The 22,757-nt window shown below is 37.2% G+C and overlaps 3 protein-coding genes across 9 annotated transcripts in view; 1 reads left to right on the top strand and 2 right to left on the bottom strand.

Annotated features, from left to right (window-relative positions):
- LOC128227447 (tRNA (guanine(26)-N(2))-dimethyltransferase-like) overlaps positions 1–22,757 on the top strand; it is a 29,636-nt gene that overhangs the window by 811 nt on the left and 6,068 nt on the right. The window contains exons 1-2 of one of the 5 annotated variants that reach the window (XM_052937996.1): positions 19,689–19,804; positions 20,741–20,837. In XM_052937996.1, the coding sequence (XP_052793956.1) occupies positions 19,707–19,804; positions 20,741–20,837 (195 nt within the window). In that variant the 5' untranslated portion in view covers positions 19,689–19,706. Of the gene's footprint in view, positions 1–19,688; positions 19,805–20,147; positions 20,450–20,740; positions 20,838–22,757 lie in introns of those variants that run through there. The other 4 variants (XM_052937999.1, XM_052937997.1, XM_052937998.1 and 1 more) reach the window with 4 other exon arrangements.
- LOC128227449 (heat shock 70 kDa protein 12A-like) lies at positions 45–14,009 on the bottom strand. The gene is made up of 6 exons (XM_052938001.1): positions 13,875–14,009; positions 2,940–3,125; positions 2,468–2,651; positions 2,087–2,314; positions 1,831–1,984; positions 45–1,536 (listed from the first exon to the last, which is right to left on the bottom strand). Exons 1-6 carry the CDS (start codon positions 13,877–13,879, stop codon positions 458–460), a joined length of 1,836 nt encoding a protein of 611 aa, XP_052793961.1. The 5' UTR covers positions 13,880–14,009; the 3' UTR covers positions 45–457.
- LOC128227450 (phosphomevalonate kinase-like) lies at positions 16,577–20,364 on the bottom strand. 3 transcript variants are annotated; one of them, XR_008259821.1, is made up of 6 exons: positions 20,248–20,364; positions 19,395–19,458; positions 18,941–19,229; positions 18,199–18,607; positions 17,093–17,190; positions 16,577–16,677 (listed from the first exon to the last, which is right to left on the bottom strand). XR_008259821.1 is itself a non-coding variant. In XM_052938002.1 (4 exons), exons 1-4 carry the CDS (start codon positions 20,328–20,330, stop codon positions 18,471–18,473), a joined length of 573 nt encoding a protein of 190 aa, XP_052793962.1. In that variant the 5' UTR covers positions 20,331–20,364; the 3' UTR covers positions 17,560–18,470. The 3 variants fall into 3 exon arrangements, 2 of the variants coding, with proteins under 2 accessions (XP_052793962.1, XP_052793963.1); XM_052938002.1 differs by lacking the exons at positions 16,577–16,677; positions 17,093–17,190 and having other exon boundaries at positions 17,560–18,607; XM_052938003.1 differs by lacking the exons at positions 16,577–16,677; positions 17,093–17,190; positions 20,248–20,364 and adding an exon at positions 19,788–19,917 and having other exon boundaries at positions 17,560–18,607.

Here is a 22,757-nt window from a genome sequence, read left to right as displayed (position 1 = left end):
GTTTAAACTTTTTGCTACTGAGCATGTTTCTGTAGCTTTTTGCATATATATTACTCTTTCAAATGGTACCAATTCATTTTCGTATGCATGCGACGGTCAAATTAATCCACTTAAAATTCTATATTTATAGTCAAAAAACAATACAATTTATTTCAACAACACAATTATTATAACATGTTTAAGCTGTAAAACTAAATAATATGTCAAAACGGACATAACACAATACAATATTCATCTCTTTTCGATTGTTTCTATAAATAAATTATGTCATGATTTTGTGTAATTACAATGCGTATATATAATTATATTTTCTACAAACAGCAGTATCATTAAGTAAAAATCGTAAACTTATTTCCACATTTAATTATCCTAAAATAACACTAACATACTATCAACACCATATGGCAAACTAAGGATCCTCGTTATGATCTTACTCCAACCGTTAGTCTTCCATGTTTTAAACCTGTGTTTGTCCAAGCAAAAATGTAACCCTATGGGTCCTGCCCTTGTTGTCAATGGCTTCAGCTCGAAGCGTCGTCGCTCCTAGGTATATCTTTAACGTCACAAACCGATCTGTTCCTCCTGCAGTGTCTTCCAAAGATACCTTCATTGAGCCCATAAAATAACAGTTTGGCTCATCAATGAACCTTGGCGGGGGATCAGTAAGAGTTCTATAGAACGGAAACTCCATAGCTGTCTGGGAAGCTGTCTTTACATAAGAATCGAACGTTTGAGTAGGTCTGTTAGTTGGTATTGGTTCATTTACTTTAGCGATCACCTTAAAAATATCTTTGCACATGTATCCGTCATCCGTGTTTTCCTGCTTGCTTACAGGGTGGACTTTAGGATCGAAATCTTCATTCCAATCCAAACCAAAAGTGTACTTGCTGATGCGCGTTTCTATTAACCTTTCATCCCTTCCGTAGATTATTGCTCCCTTCATGATGGCAACGTTTGCCTCGGCGGGGATAACCACGAGGTGCTTTTCGGAAAATCTGGCTTTAATTCTCTCTTTAACGAGTTTACAATCGGAAAAACCTCCAACACAAAATATGGCTTTGATATTGTATCGTTTCGAAAGCCTTTCCATGACCTCAACCAGCTTATCTTCAATCTGCACCAAAGTTTCTTCAAAGAAACTCTCAAAAAGGGAGTTCTTCACTGTAATCTTACCGGGGATCAAGACAACAGACTGTGAAAACGAGGTCTGGCGAACAGAATCCTTTAATGTCTCGTGATTTTCTTCTATATGACGTTCGGCGAATGTTAATGGCATTAGCATGGTAACACTTTTTTTGCCTGCATCACCTGGAAACCCACACTTCTTGTGTTCAAAAGTCCTCATAAAATAGAGGTAATCCTGCGAGTTTTTATCTTTAAATAATAAAAATGCCTGGGCACCTGAAACGGACACCAGTAATTGCTCAAACTTAAAGTTGATGTTGTTGCCCCCGCTAGGTCCCCCATCTGGAATCATTATTTCATCGTATTTGTGGTTCTTGTTGATTCTGTGTGCTGCTATGTCCAAAGTACCACCTGGAGCAAAAGCAACTTGAACAACACACCTTATTTGGATAAGAATTACTGTGGTATTCAAATCGGCTTTTTAAATACAAAATAACAGGTGCGCATACTTAAATTGACAACATGGCTTACATTTCTCATATTTTTATATGTTAGGGACAATCTTTTTTTAAATGGCCATTTTTCGTAAAATAATTTCCTTTAAAAAACTTTATAGACAAAAGATCAAACTTCAATTTAAAACACTTGTTATCGAAAATTAAATTTCTGATATATAGTAAATTACATATGTATATCAGTCATTACCTCCAAGATCAGCAACTATGTAGCAATCTCCTTCGTTCCTTGGGAAACGCTCTCGAAATGAGGAACTAACAGACGGCACTTCTTTTGTCAGCAAATACACAGCGGCGCACTCTGGCTCAAGAGCAATACGCAGGTGGTCGTACGGAATTCCAGCCTAAAGCAGAAACAAACTTCGATAAACTACGTGTTTCTACTTATGTTCACGAAAGTACATAAAATGCAGCACATTCTAAAACGAAAAAAAAAACAGTTGTACCTTTTCAGCAGCATTAGACATAAATTGCTTGGAAGTGTCTGACCAAATGGCAGGACATGTCAGAACGTAGTAAATGTCATCTTCTCTAACGTTTGGAAACTTATCCGATACGACTTCGAATATCTTGGTCTTCATGTAGGCGATTGCTCTCGAGAAAACTAAGATTGCAGGGAGCTCCCGTCCTCTCTCGTCCGGTATTTTACTGTCCAAAGTGATTGGTTTGAGACGCTGTAATATATCAACACCTATGTAGTTATATTGTATAAAGTTTAAATACATTTACGAACAGACGCTCAATAACGTTATACTATAATATCAAAATTAATATTAATTAATAAGTTTCAGAGCAGACGCCAGAAACAGATGAATGACCTTACGTACTTTGTCACCATACAGTTTCATTTTGAAGTGTCGGAAGAAGTACCAGGTCTCTCGATCAACACTTTTTTCATTATTTTCATCGTCTTCAATGTTTTCAGCAAGAAACCGATCCTCTGCTTCATAACCAAAAGAATCCAACGTTGTATCAGGTCTAAGCAAGACAGCAGTCGGCGTCTTGGTTGTTCTAAATATGGTTTATATAAATTGCGTATGAATGGACATTTTTTTTATTAATTTCGTCTCATTTCTAAACACGACTGTGAGATTTTGATGTGACAAGTTAATTGTGAACATGCTATGCTATGGTTACCAGCATAATATACCGCAGTGTTAAATGATATAAGAATATATCAGTTTTAGACAAAACAAAAAAAGTACTATAACGAATTATAGGGAAGCGTGTTTCCGTTGCTTGGATAGTAATTTAAGTCCTTGCTATTCAGACCTTGATAATGTTGAAATAACACTCTACCTAACTCCCTCTCCACTAGACCAATCGTGTGAGATAAAGCGACCAGTTTTATCTTGCTGATACTCATCGAGAAATGACACAACGAAACCACTGAATGTTGTCCCAAAGTCTATTGCTGCCACAATGAGCTTGTCCTGCCAAGTTACCTCAAAGTTGTCTGTGGAACCATTTCTTGAACTGGAATGCCTAGAAATGAACCAGATTTATAGCTCATCGGAAGATGTCGTTTTTTAGTTTTGTATAAATTTGTAAAAAGTAAAAATCTATACTTATTTCAATAAAGTGGAAAATGATAACGAACGACTGATTGGTTTATGGTCATTTTCGATACAATAAACTAAAACAATATTCTTATTTAAACATACTAAAAAAATGAAAGAACAATCATACCTAATTCATCACATCTACTTACAACAAATGTTTTAATATAACTACCAACTCAATAAACTGATAACCTCATGTCTATATAAGAGTATAAGTAGTCAGGGGTGCTCATCCAGTCGATATGCACTCGGTGACCTCTCTATATATTCTACATAAAACCGCCATCTTGGATGGCGTAGAAAATGAGTCGCTTTTTGGACCTGCTCGCCCGTGACCTTTTCTGGGTCGAACAGGTCGTGGGCGGTTAAATAGAGCAGACGATATAAGCCGCCATATTTAAATATAATCAATTCATTGAGCAGACGACCTTTTCAATATCTCACTATTAGAGCGTCAGGTCAGTGGAGGTCAGCATGTATACTTCTCTATATGGACTGTCGCGTAGGAGTGTAAATAATATCAGCGCTATGTACATCGCTTTATAACAACACATATTTATATAGCAGTCAAATATGCTTAAAGATGGCATTGTTTTATTAGCGTTTTTTTTTTATATTTTACAAAATAACGAGAGCCAGTTGTAGTATATAAGTATTTATTTATTAATGTATGATATACAACACAAGCATACAGTACCAACACAACAAACTAAGAATACAACATACAGGTTCAATGACAAACGTACATAACATATATGCAATTGTTATAAGGTTCATAAGTAATAGTTCGTAATTATATTCCGTAGGGAACAGTTTGATAGTCATATTTAATCACGCGCTTGTCAAACACAATATAATCTTTAATTTCTCGTTTTGTAAGCACATGTCCTGTGGAAGGGTTTCTAACAATCCTGTTTTCATCAATGACAGATGTATGATCCACATTACTATGTCCAGTTACCATGTCTTTAACTGTTTGGTTGTTGATATCAATAGAGGTTTTGAAATTCAGAGTAATACCGCGCACTTTGCAAATCGACTTTTGCCCTTTTTTGTTTGGACAGGAGAGTTTGAAGGCATAATTCTTAGGACCACCAGTAACAAATGCTGTGATCTTGTTATTAGGAACCTCGTCAGTGAGGTCTCCTAGGTAGTCCCCGAGTGGTGGCTCCCACTGTCCCGGGGCTGTCTTGAATACGATAGAGTCAGTGTCACAATAGAATACCCGCCTATCAAGCTGTTTCAAGTAGCCGTAGAGCTTGAGGCGTGCGTGTGCTGTAGTATAGGCTGCGATAATGTCATTGGTTCTAGCAGAAGCCTCAATGAAGTCATCGTTGTACACCCATTCTTACTTCACAGACTCGTCTTTCAGGAAGCGTACATTTTTCACTCTCTGCTGGTCAGAAGTCATCATTTCGAAGAATTATGCAGGGTCTGTTATGAATGAGGTTTGGGTCAAATTTGTTCGTTGACCAAATTTACCCCAGAAGGAGTTCAGCATAAGTTTGGTCAGTGATCTCAATCCAGGATTTCTCTCAATCTTGTTGTAGTCTAGCAGAATGCCCTCCTCCTCGTGATATTGTTGAATGTACTTTAGTTTGGTATTTTTATCGATACACCAATCTAGCTAGCAACTCGCATGTTGTTTTACTTTCAAAAAGGTGTTAACATACTCGGTAAACAGTCCACCAGATTGCAACTCTTGATCATACTGGGACACTTACTCAAAATGCCTGACTTCATAGATGGTTTGAAGGATATAACCTTGTGTCAATGCCTCTTTCAGCTCATCAGTGACCCAAGTACCAACAAATGCTCTCTCACCATCGGTATGCTCACACGGGCTCTGTTGAAAGTTTTCACTGCATACGCGACATAAACTTAACAAAAGTTTTCCATTCCATTTCATAGATAACACTGGGACATGTAATCCCCTAGGTGGTAGCACTTTGCATTTAATCAAACCTTCATAGTGGCTGATGTCTTGGAAATTCCCTGAAATTATATGTGGGTGCCCAACAGGTATTTTTCCTGTCTTGTTGACGAACGGACAAAGAGAGGTCACGTCATAATATATGATTTGGTTTGTCGCTGATGTTTATTCATACAGTTTAAAGGCTTCTGTGCGACCCCCAAAGAAAGCATCTCTAGGTTCTAGTGGACTTACCAACTCAAGGTTTTGTATATACTGTTTCAAGTCGGCATTCGTCGCTATATCTTGCATGAAATCGCACTCCCATATAGAGATGTACGTATAGCCATTTTCTGCTAAGAATTGTTGTTTCTCTTTGGTCCTATCATGCAAATCTCCCATGTTCATATTAGTCACCGGATTGACTGTTGTCTTAGAAAAAACACTTTGAACACCCGTGCCAGAAACAACCGTGGAACTCCATTACCACCTTTTTACCAGAATCTGTTTCGTAGTAACCGTCCACTTTGAAAGGACCAATGTGCCTTTCTCCCATGTTTCTCCCGTGTTGGATGTTAATCTGCTTTGTGTGTGCTAGATACGACATCCATTGGTAAGCCATGGTGGACTGTTTTTCTTCTGGCCGGTAGCCATGCGGTGGTATCACGGCAATGCTCTCGTGCTCTAGAAAATTTGTTCTGTATACAAGATGACATGCGGACGCAATAGTGATACATTCTCGAACGGGTCTGTTAAATCCATGAACAACTCTCGAAATTTCAAACAGCATTTTCTAAGAATATCCACATCTGACTGGCAGTAACGTAATAATTATTTCTGGAGGTCGAATGGTTTAGTCTTGTTTATCTCGTGCCACTGTAAAAACGTTCGTCTGGCCTCTGGTTTCATGCTGTCTGGTGCGTAAAACTGTAGATCAGGAAGGTGTGGTAAAATTGCGCTTTGGTTTTCCTTACGATTGAACAAATGAGGAAAGTAACCTTTTGCTTACTCAGTATCGCCAAAAAAACCGGCATATCCGCCAAGGGCATGGGAATACAGTTTAGTGAGTCTATCATTCGAATGTTGCACAGGGATACCTTAACAGACATGTATTTAGATCCCGTTGTGATCACGTCTGGAAGGATAGAGTTGTTATGTAGATACTGGAGGATCGGGTAGCTGTCATACCCTTTGAAAATGTGACAGATCACTGTAGCTCCAACGTTTTCTTCAGAGAACAACCATTTGCAAAAGCCTTCTGTCGTCTCAAGTCCTTGAAATATTCTTTCGTTTTTACCGCATGTTTTACACGATGATTCTGATGTAACAGGGCTGTGAAGACACACGTCACAAACTCTGTGTGCTACACACAGATTAGGCCTGTTCTCATTGGATCCACACCACGATTTTCTACAGTTGTTGCATTTATTGGTTTTTCCCTCAACAAAGCCTTGATCACACTCCAAACGATCATCCTGTGTCGATTTAAAATCAAAGAAAATATGTATGAAGTACGTTCATTCTTGCTGGTTGTTTTGTTAGTTTTCTCTTCTCTCTCAACTGGCTGCATGTAACATTGGTGGTCTTCTGAGAAAAAATCTCTGCATGTCTTACAACACACTTCATGGCAGACGTGAGCCTTTTTGTGTCTCTTCAAATTAATAGTCTGGTCACAATCCTTGCATTTAAAATATATTTCACATGTGTTTTTAACATCCTCGCTACTCTTCTTCAGATGCATTTGAAAGCAGATGCCATTCTTAAAGTATCTGTTGCATTTGTCACAGAACCGCCAATATTCTGTTTCATCTGTATGCAGTTGATGGCAGTACACACAGGGGTTATTACAAACACGTCGCTCTTTGTTAGAATAACATTTTTTTTACAAGTTTCACAGTAGTAACTTCTGTTTAGAAAGCCAGTCATCTTGGTGATGACGTCAAAATGTTCGTCGTGGTAGTAAAGGTAGATAGGAACGCCTCCTTCTGGGCCCTCGTAGATAATACCATTGAAACGTTCTTGACACGACATGTATCTGATAGTTTGGGAGTACAGCTTGAAACCTTTTCACTTCTTCAATTCCACATTGTCTCAGTGATACTTAAGCCTTCCTGTGTAAGTCTACTGCCATTACGTTTTGAAGACCATATCCTCTACGTATACTATCCCACTGAGGATGTTCTTCTACCCTGGCTATCGCTGTCACTATGGCACGAGCACAGCAAAGTTCATCGTTATTTCTAATCTGGATGCCACTTCCTTTACTTTGTAGTAGCCTTACTATATCTACGAATGCTTTCTGTTAATGCCCCTTCCCATAGGGCGCCTTAACATGAACAATATCGATGCGAAAGGTTTCGTCCAGGACGAATTGTTGGTACGATTGAAGAACATCTTCGATTTCCGATAGTATTTCCTCAACAGTCAGTTCCCGGCGTGGCATGAATTCCAGTGTGATTGGAAAGTCTAACTCAGGATTGTCAATGGAAATCCGTACCAAATCAGTATCCATTATCATCTCTGTGATGTGTTCAAGGATAGACTGGAAAATCGTTTTCAGTGTTTTCAATATAGATGGTAATTCTTGTATTTCCAGGTTTTTGACATTCACTTTGTAATAAATGGCCGTAGTTCTAAACTGTTCTATCTTATTTACACCAACTTTCTCAATGTCATAGAAACTTGCTGTGCTGTCTTCTAGTTTCTGCCTTTTCGCAGCTCCACCACCCTCTTGACTATCCGAAGAACGTTTAGTCTTTGACCAACTATGTTCATGATGCAAGAGTTCGTCTAATGCGTCATCCCTTGTAAGCGCTCTTAGGCACTTAGGACAGTGATGGCTGTTTTCATCATTGTGCTTTCGCAAATGTCTATCGAAATTCTGCTATCTGGAAAATGACTTCTTGCAGGAATCACACATATGTTTCCAGTGATTCGTGGTGCGCCTATGCTGCAACAGTTGACTAAGCTTTTGGAAGTTACTACCACATTGTTCACATTGGTAAACCATGATGAGTTCTGTAATTAGAATGACATTCATTAGTCTCTTTTTAAATGCTATAAATATTTATGTTGAAACATCTAACTTTCAACATAATAAAACATATATATTGTATAATAAATAGTAGATCTAACAAGAACTAGTCAAAAATTACGCCCGAAAAAAAAGCCAGGCGAGACTAAGATAGAGCCAGGCGAGACTAAAGAAGTGCTAAATAATTACCTTATCTTAATTTGTTTGCTGTGTTTCCGTATACGATTTTACATCCGATCACGATAGCTCTTGATCTAAAAATGAAATTTAAAATGACTGCATTCTCTTTAGTAATCATATTGTTGCGCACGCGTAGAGATGATTTGACAAAAGCATTTGATTGGTTAAAATCGACATAGATACGTCTTATATTTTCATTATGATATAATATTTAGGAAATCACTAATAAAGTATCAGTTGGTAGCTGACCGCCAGAGAGAAATCATGAACAAGTGCCCGGAATGTAATCAGGATTATAGTAGAAAGGATACGATGTTGAAACACTTCAAACAGAAACATAGTGTGTCTTCTCCTCCATCACCACCACCACCACCAACACAGGGAGCACCACCACCACCACCACCACCACCACATCTGGGAGCGCTACTACCACAACCACCACCACCACCACCACCAAAGGGAGCGCCACCACCACCACCACCACCACATCTGGGACCGCCACCACCGGGAGCGCCACTACCACCACAGGGAGCGCCACCATCACCACCACCAAGAGAGGACAGTTATGAGCAGAAGCATGGTATTTCTACATCCGTTTACCATGATGATATCGGGACCCACAGGTAGTTATCTTCCAAAGATTTTTGTAAAAATCGAGTAATCACAATGTTTTTGAATTTTGTAATATCGGTAGCTACCTTATCACATGTTAAATCGCATTCTTAATTGATATATTTCAGCTTGTGGAAAGACAACATTTGTTAAGGACATGATGCTGCACAATACCACTAGAATCCAGCCAAACATACAGAGAATAGTGTGGCTTTACAAAAGATGGCAACCACACACGTTAGGTCAGAGTACAGTATTTCCAAGAGTGAAATTTGTTCAAGGCATTCCAACGAATATAGAGAACGATGATTTCTTTGATCCCAGAATCAACAATTTACTGATATTGGACGAATTGTACAGGAATCGGGCAAGGATAAATGGATAACTGATTAATTTACCGAGGGATCACATCATAGGTCTTTATCTGTGATTTCCATCAACCAAAATTTATTTGGCAACAAGGACGCGACTCAAATGAGGAATTGTCATTACCTAGTGCTGTTTAACAACCCAGAAGATCGACAAACAATCATGACACTAGCTCGACAGATGTACCCCGGTAACACCGAAAAATTCCAAAAAGCCTTCGCAAGAGCCATTAAGAATCCTAACATGTATTTGTTCGTAGACTTGAAACCCTTTACGTCAGAAAATGATAGATTAATATACGATTTGACATGGATAGACACTCAAACAGGGAACCAGACAAGGCTGATCAATCAGATGCCATAACGCCAAAACCGACTTGGCATAACCAATCATATTCACGCAGGTCAGTGCGAAACTATAAAAGAGATGAGTGTACCATAACTTTATCATTCATCGGTTGGATTTCAAGATGTTCACATCGACGAAGAAAAGGAAAATGTCATGGCAAATAAAGCACATGCTTGTGATGATTGTGGACTCTTGTTTGATTCAGAGCACGACGTCCAGAGGCACGTGAAAAGTGGTTGGTGTTCAGAAAATAGGGAACCTCCTGCTAAAAGGGCAAGAACGGAAGAAGATGAAAATGAAAGGGATAATGATGTAGAAGATAATAAGAGATATAGACATATATGAGACCTTGCTCAAAGTTGTAGCCAAAACAAGTTCAACAAGCTGTACGACAAATTTATTGACGATGGAGAAAACGAATATTATGCAACGGATATGGCAGGAAAACATATGCAACCACATAAAGAAAAAAAACTTCTTCGATAGATACCCAACGTTGTTGGAAACGTACTGGTTTCCACTGATGACAAATTCTACCCTTCGTGAGATTGTCCAACAAGTTAACGAGTTCCGCAGTAAAGGAATCAGTTTGACATCCGCAGTAAAACGCGTATTGAAGAAAAAGAAGATTGCCTTTGAAGACTTATTTGACTTGGAGGATAGTGAAGAAAGCGAAGAAGATGAAAACGAAGAAGAATACATGGATAGTCAGGACGTAGAATAAAAACGCTCAAACTGAGTTCTTCATTCATTTGTTGGTTGAACACGGAACTGAGAAGACATGGCTCCGTGGGAGGATTATCTAAAAACAATTTATGACGATCCTAAGCATCCCGGTAGTTTTGCTTGGCCACAGAAACTGTATAAAGTAGTAAGAGAAGAAGGAAAATATAATATAGGAATGCACAGAATACGAAAGTTCTTGCATAATCACGAATCCTACAGTCTACACAAACCAGTGCAGGAAAAGATGATTTGTGGATGGGAGATCTAATTGATATGGTTAAATTTGTGGACTTGAACCAGGGCTACAAGTATATATTGTTAGTCATAGACACGTTTCCAAGTACGTATAGTTACGACCCTTAAAAGCAAAAACGGGAGAGGAGGTGACCAAAGCTTTCAAAGACATCTTCACGTCATCCAAAAGATCTCCTGCAAAGCTTATAACTGACAAAGGTATGTTTCATAAACATTGTTAATTTTACAAAATGTGTATCAATTTCCGTTTGCGCTAATTTATCACGAATTATTTGTAACACATTACTTATAAACAATATACCATTACTTATAGTATGTCAATTAGAAAGTATTGTAAAGGGAATTCAACTTTGAATTCACCTGCCATTCTAAATTGAAAATAATTTTCAATTACAGGTCAGGAGTTTCGAGCTACAAAGTCCAGACGCTGATGCGTGAATATGATGTCAGATATTTTCCGACCCAAAACGAAACAAAAGCCTCAACTCGGGAGAGAGTCATTCTAACCATCCCATCAAGCGTAGATTGTACCGATATTTCACCCACAACGACAGTTACTCCTATCTGCCTGTCTTACAAGACATAGCATACAGCTACAATCATACGTATCACAGAATTATTGGAATGCCACCCTCCAAAGTCATAGACAGTAACCAGGAGGAAGTGCGACTAGCTACCTACTTTACCCAAAATCGAAAGTATGCGAAACCAGACACAAAACTTAAGCCTTTCAAATTCAAAGTCGGGAATTACGTGAGAATCAGTCATCTGAGAAATGTCTTTACACCAGCTTCTGATGAGACTTACACGGGCGAGATCTTCCAGATTCACAAAAGATATCATAGAGGAACTTTACCTATCTACAGACTACGTGACTTACAAGATGAGGAAATTAAAGGAACAATTTATTAATCTGAACTGCATAAATAACGTTTGATCCAGATCAGACTTTTAAAATTGATAAAATCGAAAAGACAAAAGGAATAGGAAAATATAAACAGTATTTTGTGAAATGGAAATATTATCCGAAGAAATTCAATAGTTGGATCAAAGCTAGTGACTTTGAGTAAATGAACCTATAATATTTAAATTGTTTCTTCTGTATATAACTAATGTATATATGTAAATAAATTATATAAAAAATGGCTATTCTGTGTTTTTTTACAAATATCTCTATACCCTAAATTATACACAGACGTGCGTCACTGTGGTAAAAATGATAAAACCAGACATTTATCAAACTTAACGCTCATTGATAATGCAGAGCGGTCAAAATACTATATAGTACGGCGATAATATCAGTAACTTAACCATAGACCTTATATTAAAACTGCCGTCTGCTTAAATAAAAATATAGGACCCTTACCTGATTTGACACCTTTCTTTTTCCGCTTGATGTCTTCTTTAAAAAGTGCGATTTAACGTAGTGTACTTGTCAGCGGACTGCGTTAAAATGATAAATGTTTCAGGTTGTTTATCGATAAGATGTTAAGTCAGGCAATTTGATTGGATGAGTTGTAAAACATGTCTCTACTTGCTTTGATGATCACATAAAATACACTCTGGCGCGTGCCACTAATATCGCTTAAACCATTTCGCGCCAATCATTTCTGTAGTATATTTTCATAGTAGTTTTAAATAGTCAAGTTTAAATCGCGATAGCTGCGGAGTAAACCATCTTGCTAAGTTTGAACTAAATATTTTATGTACATATGATGTGATGGAGTGATTGACGGTTTAAAGTTTTTCTTATGATAATTGGTGTATAAACAAAGTAAAAAAAAGAATGTGTGGCTTCATTTAGATGGGTTATGGTGAGATCAATGGTGAAGATAAGTCGTTTAAAAGAAAGATTAACGATATAGATTACTGAAATAGTCGTGGTATCGTGGCAAATATTATTAAAAAAAACCATTGGATATTCTGTTTATACTTGATAACCGAGTGTACACGATTAAATTAAGCATTGACACTGAAAAGGGAATGTTGTAAAGAGGTCGTCCTCTTGAATAACTAGTGATAAGTGAAGTAAGCCACGGACGTGGCAAAGTGATTAGTGCTTTCGTTTTGTAACCGGGCGATACGGGTTCGATCCCCGGTCGTGGCTGGTCATACCGTTTCATGAAAATTTGACAAAGAAGTCGATTTTCCTCCACATGTGGAAAAGTTGCCGGCTTCTTGAGGAAGGGCAAGTTAGTACTGGTTAGAATACAGTCCAGGAAACTGGTTAGTTGAACCGGTCGTCATATATAGCTGAAATAATGTTGGAAAATTGCGCTAAACCCAAAGAACATGTTTCATCTAAAACACACAAAAAGTGATTTAGTGAAGGGTGTCTCTTCGCCACCGTCTATACGATTAAATGATTAATTCATAAATACATGTATGTCTTCGCGATGTGCAGACATAAACAAGTTTGTACTTGTTTTGACTTATATAAACACGAAGGTCCTAGGGTTTAATATCATGCGCGTGGTCTGCTACATATGTAAACTCTCCGATAAAGTCACGCTCGAGTTTTCTGCGACTCATTTTCAACGCCATTCAAGATGGCGGTTTTATATAGAATATATAGAGGGATCACCGAGTGCATATCGACTGGATGAGCACCCCTGACTAATAAAACGCAGTAAAAATAGGCCATTCGCGATTAAGAGTTCATCAAAATTTGAATATTAACTGTTTAAGTCTAATAGGAGTCCATGCTAGTTCTAACTCCAACGAGTCAGTTTATGTTATATTTTCATACGGACAGCATAGTCGGACACTCGTACAGAAAGTTGCTTCAGTATGTTTTGCGAATGCCTGATTTATATACCTGCTTTGATGGTAACCATTTATAAGAATTTCAGCAGCTAATATTTCATGCCCGTAGTCATTACTCCAGTTCAACCCCTGGTTGTGTCTAAAATAATACTAACCAAACACGTCTCGCAATCCAGGTCAAATTATTAAATGTCGATTTTCAGATGTTCAAAATCGTTCCAAGGGATATTTAGAGATACAGAAGCCAGATATTAGATCAAGGTGTTTCTACTACGGATCACGATCCAGTTCAGATGAGTTGTTTTGAGAAAGTATCAAAATAATGGTGCAAGAAAAAGAAAATATACTGTATAGTAAACAAATTGGAAACGTGTTTTGCTCTAGATAATATCTAGATTTGATATATATATATATACACACACACTCCAGTCAAGTTAAACCAAACAGTAGATATGAAAACTTGAACTTACTCCATATCTAATTAGAACTCATATTCAGCCAAACATGAACACAACTAGAGCTTGATCAATTTCCACTGCTTTCGATTTTGAACAAGAAAATGACCATTCGGAGCTCCTCGGCCAGTTTTATCGAAAACAACCTCGTATGTATGCCGGGACATCAGTTGAAGTAGTTCGTATTTTTTAATCATACCAATAATTAAATGTAGTGCTTTAAAGTTGTATTTATTGATCTAAGTTTAAATTGATTGCCAGTGAAGTGTATTAATGCAAACATTTTAAAGATTCCCAAGAGATAATTCATAAAGTTTAACTGCTATATAAAATTACTACGTGTACTTATTGCATCGGACTTAAACGTACCGTATGTAAACCGTCCAAATACATGGTAAATGACTTCCAAAATTTTAATACTAAAATAGGCATTGTGTTAAATTACATTACGTCCCTTTAATCATAAACTCTGTTGCATGTATTGTTTATTATAAACTGATGTTGTACACTTTCATAGCACTTGTATATCGGACTTCACACAGTAGAAGGTGTAACCAAGGCCTTGTGGCTTTGTACATTTCACACCCATCCCAAGGAATACAACAGTACTGTTTCAGGCATATATTGATGCCATGTAATATAGCATGGAGTTTTATCAGCAAACACTGCAAACTTGAGAGTAAAATAAGTATTATTGATCCCAGTGCAAAACGCAACTTCACGGGTGAAAGTGACACGTCCGAGCTTGAGCCACGACACGAGCGGACATCATTATACCAAGTATGTCTCGTTATCGATAAATCCTCAACTTACAAGAACGATTGGAGCGCTTAGCTTCTCTTACTCTAAGTTCAACCATAACCATACGTTTTTGCTATATAAAACAACAGAGCAAATAACTTGTCAAAATTTAATTTTGTTTTATTTACATTTAAAGTTTGGATTTAATGGCGAGGCTCCATGTTATTTACACAAGCACGAATTCACAAGCATGAACAGCGAACGAAGCAATCTGGTCACCTGCCAACTTGGCGTATTACTGGCGACCGCCCCAAAGGGCAAAGCAGCAGTTTTTCATAGCCCCAAATGGGCTTTACGAGTTTGATTATGAAATAAACTTAAGTATTTGAACGTGAATTCCGTCAAGGTGTATAATGGCCGGAACTCACAAATTAGCATTTTAACTTTAAGTATACTGTCTGTATTTATATAATTCCAATAGCTTAATAAATATCATAATTTAAGTGCTGCCGAACGCCAATATGAGATTCTAGGTACTAGAAGCGAACTCGCCAAAATATAAGCATAAAGAAATAACACGCATCACAACCCGAAACAGAACTGGGTTTATTATCTTATAAAACACTTAAATAAATGCTATTTAATCGGCGCCTTACATTTCCCATTGCACGCTTATTAGTCGAATAGCGCCATGTTGTTCGAGGCGTTATCTGCGATACTGCGAGAGTGGTTGACGGGAATAATTCTTTAAGCGCTCTTATTACTTTAGCACCATAAACTTTTGACAGTATTCGATTTGGAAGATAGTGCTTGTCAAAAGGGTCTCGTACTTGACCGTTCAACTGACTGAATGACAATCTGAAACGAAGCATCAGACCGCTGTTGGGATTTGATATTATTTAGCGACCATCTTTGAAATAAAAATGTGTCATGCTTAAAGGCTGATAAAAGGTCCATCTAGTCTCTTGTTATTATACTCTTTATAGCTACTGCAGCCATGGTCTTGAGTATCGTGTGTCAACACTTCATCGTGGTCAACATGACATACCCCTGCAGTCTCATCTCGGTAAGTTTGCTGCCGGGAACATTTTATACATGGTGATCGTGAAAGGGCATCCGCATTGCGATGCTGTAGACCTGGCAAATGGACAACAATGATATCATAAAGTACCGGTAATGGACGGTTGAAAGTCCGACACGTTAGGAAGCATACTAAAATCCACCTCGATAGGACCACAGACACCAGCCACTTTAGCTTTTAATTAATCGACATGAACAAAGACGTGTTCCTCCATGTTTCACTAGTTGTTGTCAGTGTGATCCTGTGTATGCTCTGCAGCTTTACTTTACTCCTCGTACAGCACCTGTTCGCAGCAACAATCCTTCAATAACGCACACAATTCTTCATCGATATCATGAATGCAGATATGTATATATATTATATTTCCTCCACATGTGTAGAGCAAATGGGCGACTGAAAGTCCGACGGGCTTCGACTGGAGCATACTGAGCTTCATTTTTGTTATTTCGCAAAAGGTGAATATCCGGTACTGTGGTCGCTCATTTCTGCCATTGTCGCCTAGCACAGACTGTCGGTGTACATGTGTGTCTCTTTAAAACGCACCTCGGTGGAAAACTAGCATCGCGGATACCTTTTGGGAGAGCAAACCGGTTGATGTCTTTCGTACGTAAGCGGTATTAAGTTATTCTTGATACTCAGTTGTGGATTTCCATTTGGTCTACTTTCAAAGGCAGCTTTGTACTCTTCATACTGTTGTGAATGACATGAAGGGGTGTTTAATTCGGCTTGGAACATGAGTATGTTTCTTCATAACAATCGTTATGGGCAGCCATCATCGTGGGCTGATTTGGTCGCTAATGACGCCAACGTCGTTTCGCTTGTGACAAATGTTTATGACGTAAGTCACACTTTTCAAATAAATTAAAACGTACTGCGAATTGATGTAAATGTGGCGTTCAATTGCGGATTTGTATCTGTTGTGGGAGTCCAAAATTCAATACGCGTCATAAGTTTGATGCCGAGGCCATTTGTGTTTGTCTGATAGCGTAAGTTTAGCTACAAAAAAAAAATTAAACATCTAGATTCATACGTCCGAAACAGACAAATATACCTTAATGGTAAAACCCTCATTGACGTTTCATTTATGAACTAGCAATATCTAGGTAGAGTATGAAAGACTGAATACGGTTCCGGATAGATTATACAGATGTTTTATTGTTTTTTCCCCTTTTTACATAAATACATTTTTGATATTTGCCGATGTTCAGGTTTTTATCGGAATTTAGTTCTATAACTTGTCATCTGACAAAAAACAATAGTTTTACCTCTTTGTACAGATTTTACCCACTATTTTCAAATACTAGTATTTTATTTGATAAACATGTGTCATATTCCTGAGCTAGTTTCCCATTACGTAATTCATTGTTAATAAATTACATTGACGACAGATATGCTGAAACGTGAATCTTACATGTTCTTAAATAAGAAGTCGTGTCACTCCATTATGTCCATCATCGGCAAGTTCAATAAGAGATCAACCGAATCTTCACTGTCCGCAGTAATTATTTTCTGAAAAAGAGGAGCACCTCTAAATTTTCTTTCAAACCACATAGGCAAAGTTAGGGTGGGCGTAACGAAGGGGAACGTGTATCTCAGAGTGCGCTTCCCCATCCACCACTCCCTTTTCCAAAACGAGCAGAAAATAATGCAGGACATGGGGATGGGGTGCTCCCTTAAAACATTAATTGGCTAATACTGGTTTAAAAGCGTGTATTTTTGGAGAATTATATGCATATGCATTTTAACAATCGTGTCATAAATAGTTCACTAGCCAGCTAGTGGATTGAATTTTCAATTTATGTAACAAATACGTATGACCTTTAATTTTACAAGATGTAACCGGAAATTGGTGCTAGTTCGGTTGAAGCGGAATTGAATTAAACATATAGGAATTTGAGATACTCCTGCTGTGCACATCTTTGTTATCACAGCTGTGGCGTTTATACACAATCTTGCGTAAAGCAGACCGGATGTTTCTGTGTGCCAATATGATCAGTAATATGCAATGTAACGCCATCTTTATCGTGGCATATATTCTTTACTATTGTTGCATTCTAATCTTCAAAATGATACATGCATACATGTATGTGTAAAGCATTTCATCCAACAACAAACATGCAGATAAAACGTGTTTTTGCTAATAAAAAACATCCAGGCCGTTCAAATGTTGTTTTTGTATGTCCTATACTAGAACAAATGTGATGCAGTTATGCTTTGAAGGCTCTTCCGTTTCATATATGAATTGGAACTGTCTTTCATGGAGCGCTAAGCACATTCACGGCTTCTTTTGAATCTGTTCCAATCTCTCGCCGACGAAAAATCGGGGCGCAATACATTAATTCAATATATATATATATATATATATCCAAGCACAGTTGAAACAACACTTAAAATCACCCTCTTGCATGCAGAACCACTTTGAATCACTTTGAGTCTCAATGAAACACCACCATGAATCATTAAGACTACGTGATCTGTTCCCTCCCTTGTCCAAGTTCATAAAGTAACATGTCTTACATTTCATTTCCATTCTGCTAGAGGATGTTAACAAACAAACATGGCAAGGTGATCACTTGGACCATTCAGTCTTTGGAATGTTGCAATCTGAAAGTTCTAAGATCGAAACCGTTCTGCCAGAGTGAGACATAAATTGTATTATTTTTTAATATCAACGGCTTCATAAATCTGTCAAGAATGTAAAAAAAGGTAACCCATTGCAAGCACTAAATAACTGGTATCTTACTTTAAGATATCTTATCTTGTACATGTACAATCATTTAAAGGTATCATCACTTTGAGTTTTGTACAAGTGAAACTAGGGTGCTGATATTTTGGTCAAGAAGGCTTTCGTCTCCACTGTTGTCAATTGTAATGTCCCATTCAAGACCTTTGTCTAAACCACACTCCGATTCTGCATCATCTATACCTAAAAGTAAAAGCAGTATACATCATTTAACTATATCAGGCATTGCAAAGTGTATATCTTATTGAGCAAGTTAAATCCATTCATGAAAGTCAAACTACATTCATGAATCTTTAGTTTACTGATTATTTCTGATCTCTTGGAATTACTTTTTTGCATTTTTATAAAAGGCAAAACAATTCAAATCTTATGTTAAGAAAAATATTGTAAAAGTTGATGAAAAGTATCACACACACATATATATATATATATATATATATATATATATATATATATATATATATATATATATATATATATATATATATATATATAGAAGAATATGCAGCTGCGTACCCTCTGTAAAAATAAAACCTCTTTTCTTTCTTATATCGTCTGATGCAGTTATTCTGACCAATTTGAGCTGATTGGGATACTTTTCTTTGAAAAAAATGACATCAGACAATCTGCGAGCATCAGATACGATCCACACTGGGACACCTGGGGCTGCGCTTTCTACAGTTTTCTGACAGAAAAAGTATGGGTTGGCCTCCCTTATATCTTCACCCCATTTGATCATCTTTGCTCTATGTGTTTCCTTGTAGAAAGATGCATTGAGAAGTTCCTGATAATCTAATCCATGATCCTGAAATGTAAGAAGTGTAATCACAACAATTTGCAGTACGTCCTTTCGTAATCAATATACATTACGTAGTTTTCTCTAATATTATCTAACCGTGTTGACAATTTTGTTCAATAATATAACATATAGGCATATAATACATGTGTGCATATACATGTTTATACCAACCTTAGCATATTGTTCTTTTAGAGGTCCTGATAATCTCAGTATAAGACAAACATCCAGACCAAGCCTGAAGAAAAAAATTCTTATTAATATTAGTTTAACATAAACCACACAGCTGAATTAATAAGTGCGGTTATGGGAGTAGGGCACACTGGGAAGGGTGCAGGAGATGGTGTCTTTCACATTTCATTTTCGATTTAGCAGTTGAAGCTCTGTTGGATTTTAGGGGCGAAAAATGCAGAGCCAAACTGTCTGTTTTATGTTCCATTATATGATCACAACTTATATTTCAGCGCCTACTATAGCTACAACTAAATGTACCAACTATGGTTTTGCTTTCGTGGCTTTGTGCATCAAGCCACTGTGGCTTTGTGTCCCTATCGTGATTCTGAGTACCTTCGTCGGAGATTCCAGTGAGTGTTTGACATTCTGAACATTGTCTTTTTGTCTCATTTGAATAGATCATGAAGCCGTTGGCATCATGTTTTATCAATGTTATGTGCCCCGAGATGTACCCGGAAAATCCCTGTCACGGCTTGAGAGCGAATTTAAAACTACAACAACACCTAATGAAACTACATGTTCTTGTACCTATAGAATTGTCTACTACATTTTTCACTTTGCACTGGCAGATATTGCATCAATCTGTTTTATTGTTGTATCTAATTTGTCAGCAAAAATCGCATTCACCTATACACTCTAGCTATTCACTTCAACCATGCTACATCTCGGATTGAAATGTGTTGAGTGCTACCATATAGGAAAAACATTGCTCGCGAAAACCGAAGACAAGTGTATAATTAAGTATACGTATCTCCAGAAACGTTTTCCTGAGATGTCACCATTGCTTCATTACCTTTTCTGTAACCGATCTGATATATAATCTTTGCCAGACTTTCTTTTGCCACTGAAGAGAAACACATGTTTGACAGTTTCCATGTTCGTATTTCAAGAGCGTCTCATTAACATAGACCAGTCCACATTTACTGAAAATTTACGTGTACGTGTTTAATTACGCTTTCCCTCTTTCAAGTAGAAGTATTTTATATCGACAGGAGGTAATCTGTACTTCAATTTAGTTATATTTAAGAATGTATATTTTGATTATGCATTGATAAGGCCAGTATTAAATGATGAAATGGTATGAAATTGATCAATGTCATCAGACGCTCATAAAATATCAAGGGCATTTTGACAGGTATTTTGCCATCAATAATCAACTTGATCTTTAGTTATTTGGATTTGGGTAAGGGGATGCCGCGAATATTCTGATGACCAATGTATGATAATTCTCTTCTGGTGGAATGTGATTTCTGTAGAAGATGCTAATAATGAATTTTAATTAAAAGTTCCAGGTTCTACATGCTAATCATTCGGTCATTGCGCTTATGTGTGCTGAAGACTCCCAGTTTCATATTAACACCATCAAAGACAGTTTGCTCAAAGGTAGGAAATTGTTTTTGTTTTAAATAATTTTATTAACTATTTATATTGTATCGGACATCAATGTCATATTTGAAATAATTCTATTTTTCAAATATATTATTTAGTTATCAAATCAATGATTGTGGTAATATTTTATACATACATTTACATATGTAGATTGGGATCAAATTATGATTAATTACTGTTGAAAATTCAGTGGTCACGACCAAGGTTAGTCTAAAATAATAAATGTATTATTCGTTGTGAAGGTTTGCCATATAAACAATCGTAAAAAGAATTGTTAACATAAATTATTTGGACTGGACCATGGTAGACAAAATTTTAATGCATAATCATTTTAATCCATTATTGCCAAAGGCTGGAAGGGGCTGTACATATGCTATAAATAGAATGTACATTAGAACATTGGAATTACTTGACTATTTTATTGGGTATTGTCTCCAAGCTTCTCAAAATAGACACCAGTGCAGTCTGGTTACTACCCAGGAAATAGAATCTAGCTTGATTCTATAAGCTATCAACTTTCTTCACAATTTAGCTAAAAGAAATTAGTATTAACTTACTTATTATTTTTCAAAAAGTAACTACTATGTATGGTTGTATAATATAATTCATTGGTAATCACAGTAGTCAAGTTCAATTCTGACTAGCTCGTCAACCCCTTGTCTTACTCTAGTGAACTAGTAGTCATCTACTTGTCAAATAGGAGTTAACATAAGTTCACCATACATGTGATAATTTCTTGGGTCGATTCCGGGACACCCATCGTAATGTCAACGCACACTAGGGGGGTCCGGGGGCATGCCCCCCCCCCCCAGATTTTTTTTTAAATGGGGAACGTCTGTGGTGCATTCTATAGCATATCTGGGGCTATTTTAGTCGTTTTTAACGTCGGGAAAATGTACCTATTTTGACTGCCAAGACGTATTTTTTACTTGACATGGTTGTTTTTTTTTCTGCATTTTCTTGAAAAAATAAAACCACCAGATATTTTCCCAGGCTTTAAATGAAGTGCTAACCAGGAGGATATGCAGTCTACTTTCGGTTTCATCAAAACAGGAAATAAACAACTATACGGGCACCTGTTTTCCCGCGCTTTTGAGAACATGCGTTACAAAATATTTATTTTTTCATCACATTTAAAACGTTTGCAATTTATGACACACAATATTTTTCAGACGATAAAGAAGATTTTCCAGTCGATGAGCTTTTTTCCGTTTGGAGATGCATATAATTTTGATAGAGACGTGTCAACAATCGGCTGTATAAAGCGATCACGTGACTTACCATGGTCACGTGATTAAAGCACTCTATATAATCACCTGTAAACCCCATATCGTCAGTTTTATTTCGGCGTAAAAATACACACGATAGTTCGGAAAAAAGGTCAAAACACTAAAATTCCTTATGGAAGCATAAGTTGTTAAAAGTATAACGACGTATCGACTTTGAAATTTGAAAGGAATATGGGATGTTTTCCGTGTTTTAATTTTGTTTTTTTTACTCATTTTGTCACTTTCTTTGAACTTACCTTCATGCTCGTTTGTTGGTAAAATGTGTGAAAAATATCAATTCATCAATTAAAAGCTATCATTCATAAGACCAAACAAATCCATATGAAAACAATGAATTTGTATACAAGAACCCTCCCCCACTCGTTAAGCACAACAATAGGCCGATAGATCAATTATCGGGTGATTGACGATGACCTCGACGACACACGTACCAATTAACGGATTAGTGTCAACATGTCCTGTGTTTTACGACCAGTGTCCCGGACAGGCAAAATAGCTGACTTACATTGGTAAAATTAAGATAATCGATTCCGATTCCGAGATTATTTTTTTTTTCGTTTTTTTTTATGACTTTCCGGGACATACATGCACCCTCCGTGACTCCGTGACAGAGATACGATTTCCT

The sequence above is a fragment of the Mya arenaria genome, chromosome 3, assembly GCF_026914265.1.
Source record: "Mya arenaria isolate MELC-2E11 chromosome 3, ASM2691426v1".
NCBI lineage: Eukaryota > Metazoa > Mollusca > Bivalvia > Myida > Myidae > Mya > Mya arenaria.
Note: the sequence above shows the minus strand (reverse complement) of the source record. Positions and strands in the feature narration are given on the sequence as shown.

Bases quoted from the DNA above. Each gene is read 5' to 3' on its own strand.
- LOC128227449 (XM_052938001.1), bottom strand. The intron at 2,652-2,939 runs GTAGAGTGTTAT...AACCATATTTAG, and splicing joins TCTAGTGGAGAGGGAGTTAG to AACAACCAAGACGCCGACTG. The intron at 1,985-2,086 runs GTACAACTGTTT...TTTCTGCTTTAG, and splicing joins TGTCTAATGCTGCTGAAAAG to GCTGGAATTCCGTACGACCA.
- LOC128227450 (XM_052938002.1), bottom strand. From the start codon at position 20,330: ATGGAAACTGTCAAACATGTGTTTCTCTTCAGTGGCAAAAGAAAGTCT. The intron at 19,459-20,247 runs GTAATGAAGCAA...TTTTTTCTTCAG, and splicing joins TCAGATCGGTTACAGAAAAG to GCTTGGTCTGGATGTTTGTC. The intron at 18,608-18,940 runs GTACGCAGCTGC...TTTTACTTTTAG, and splicing joins AGGTTTTATTTTTACAGAGG to GTATAGATGATGCAGAATCG.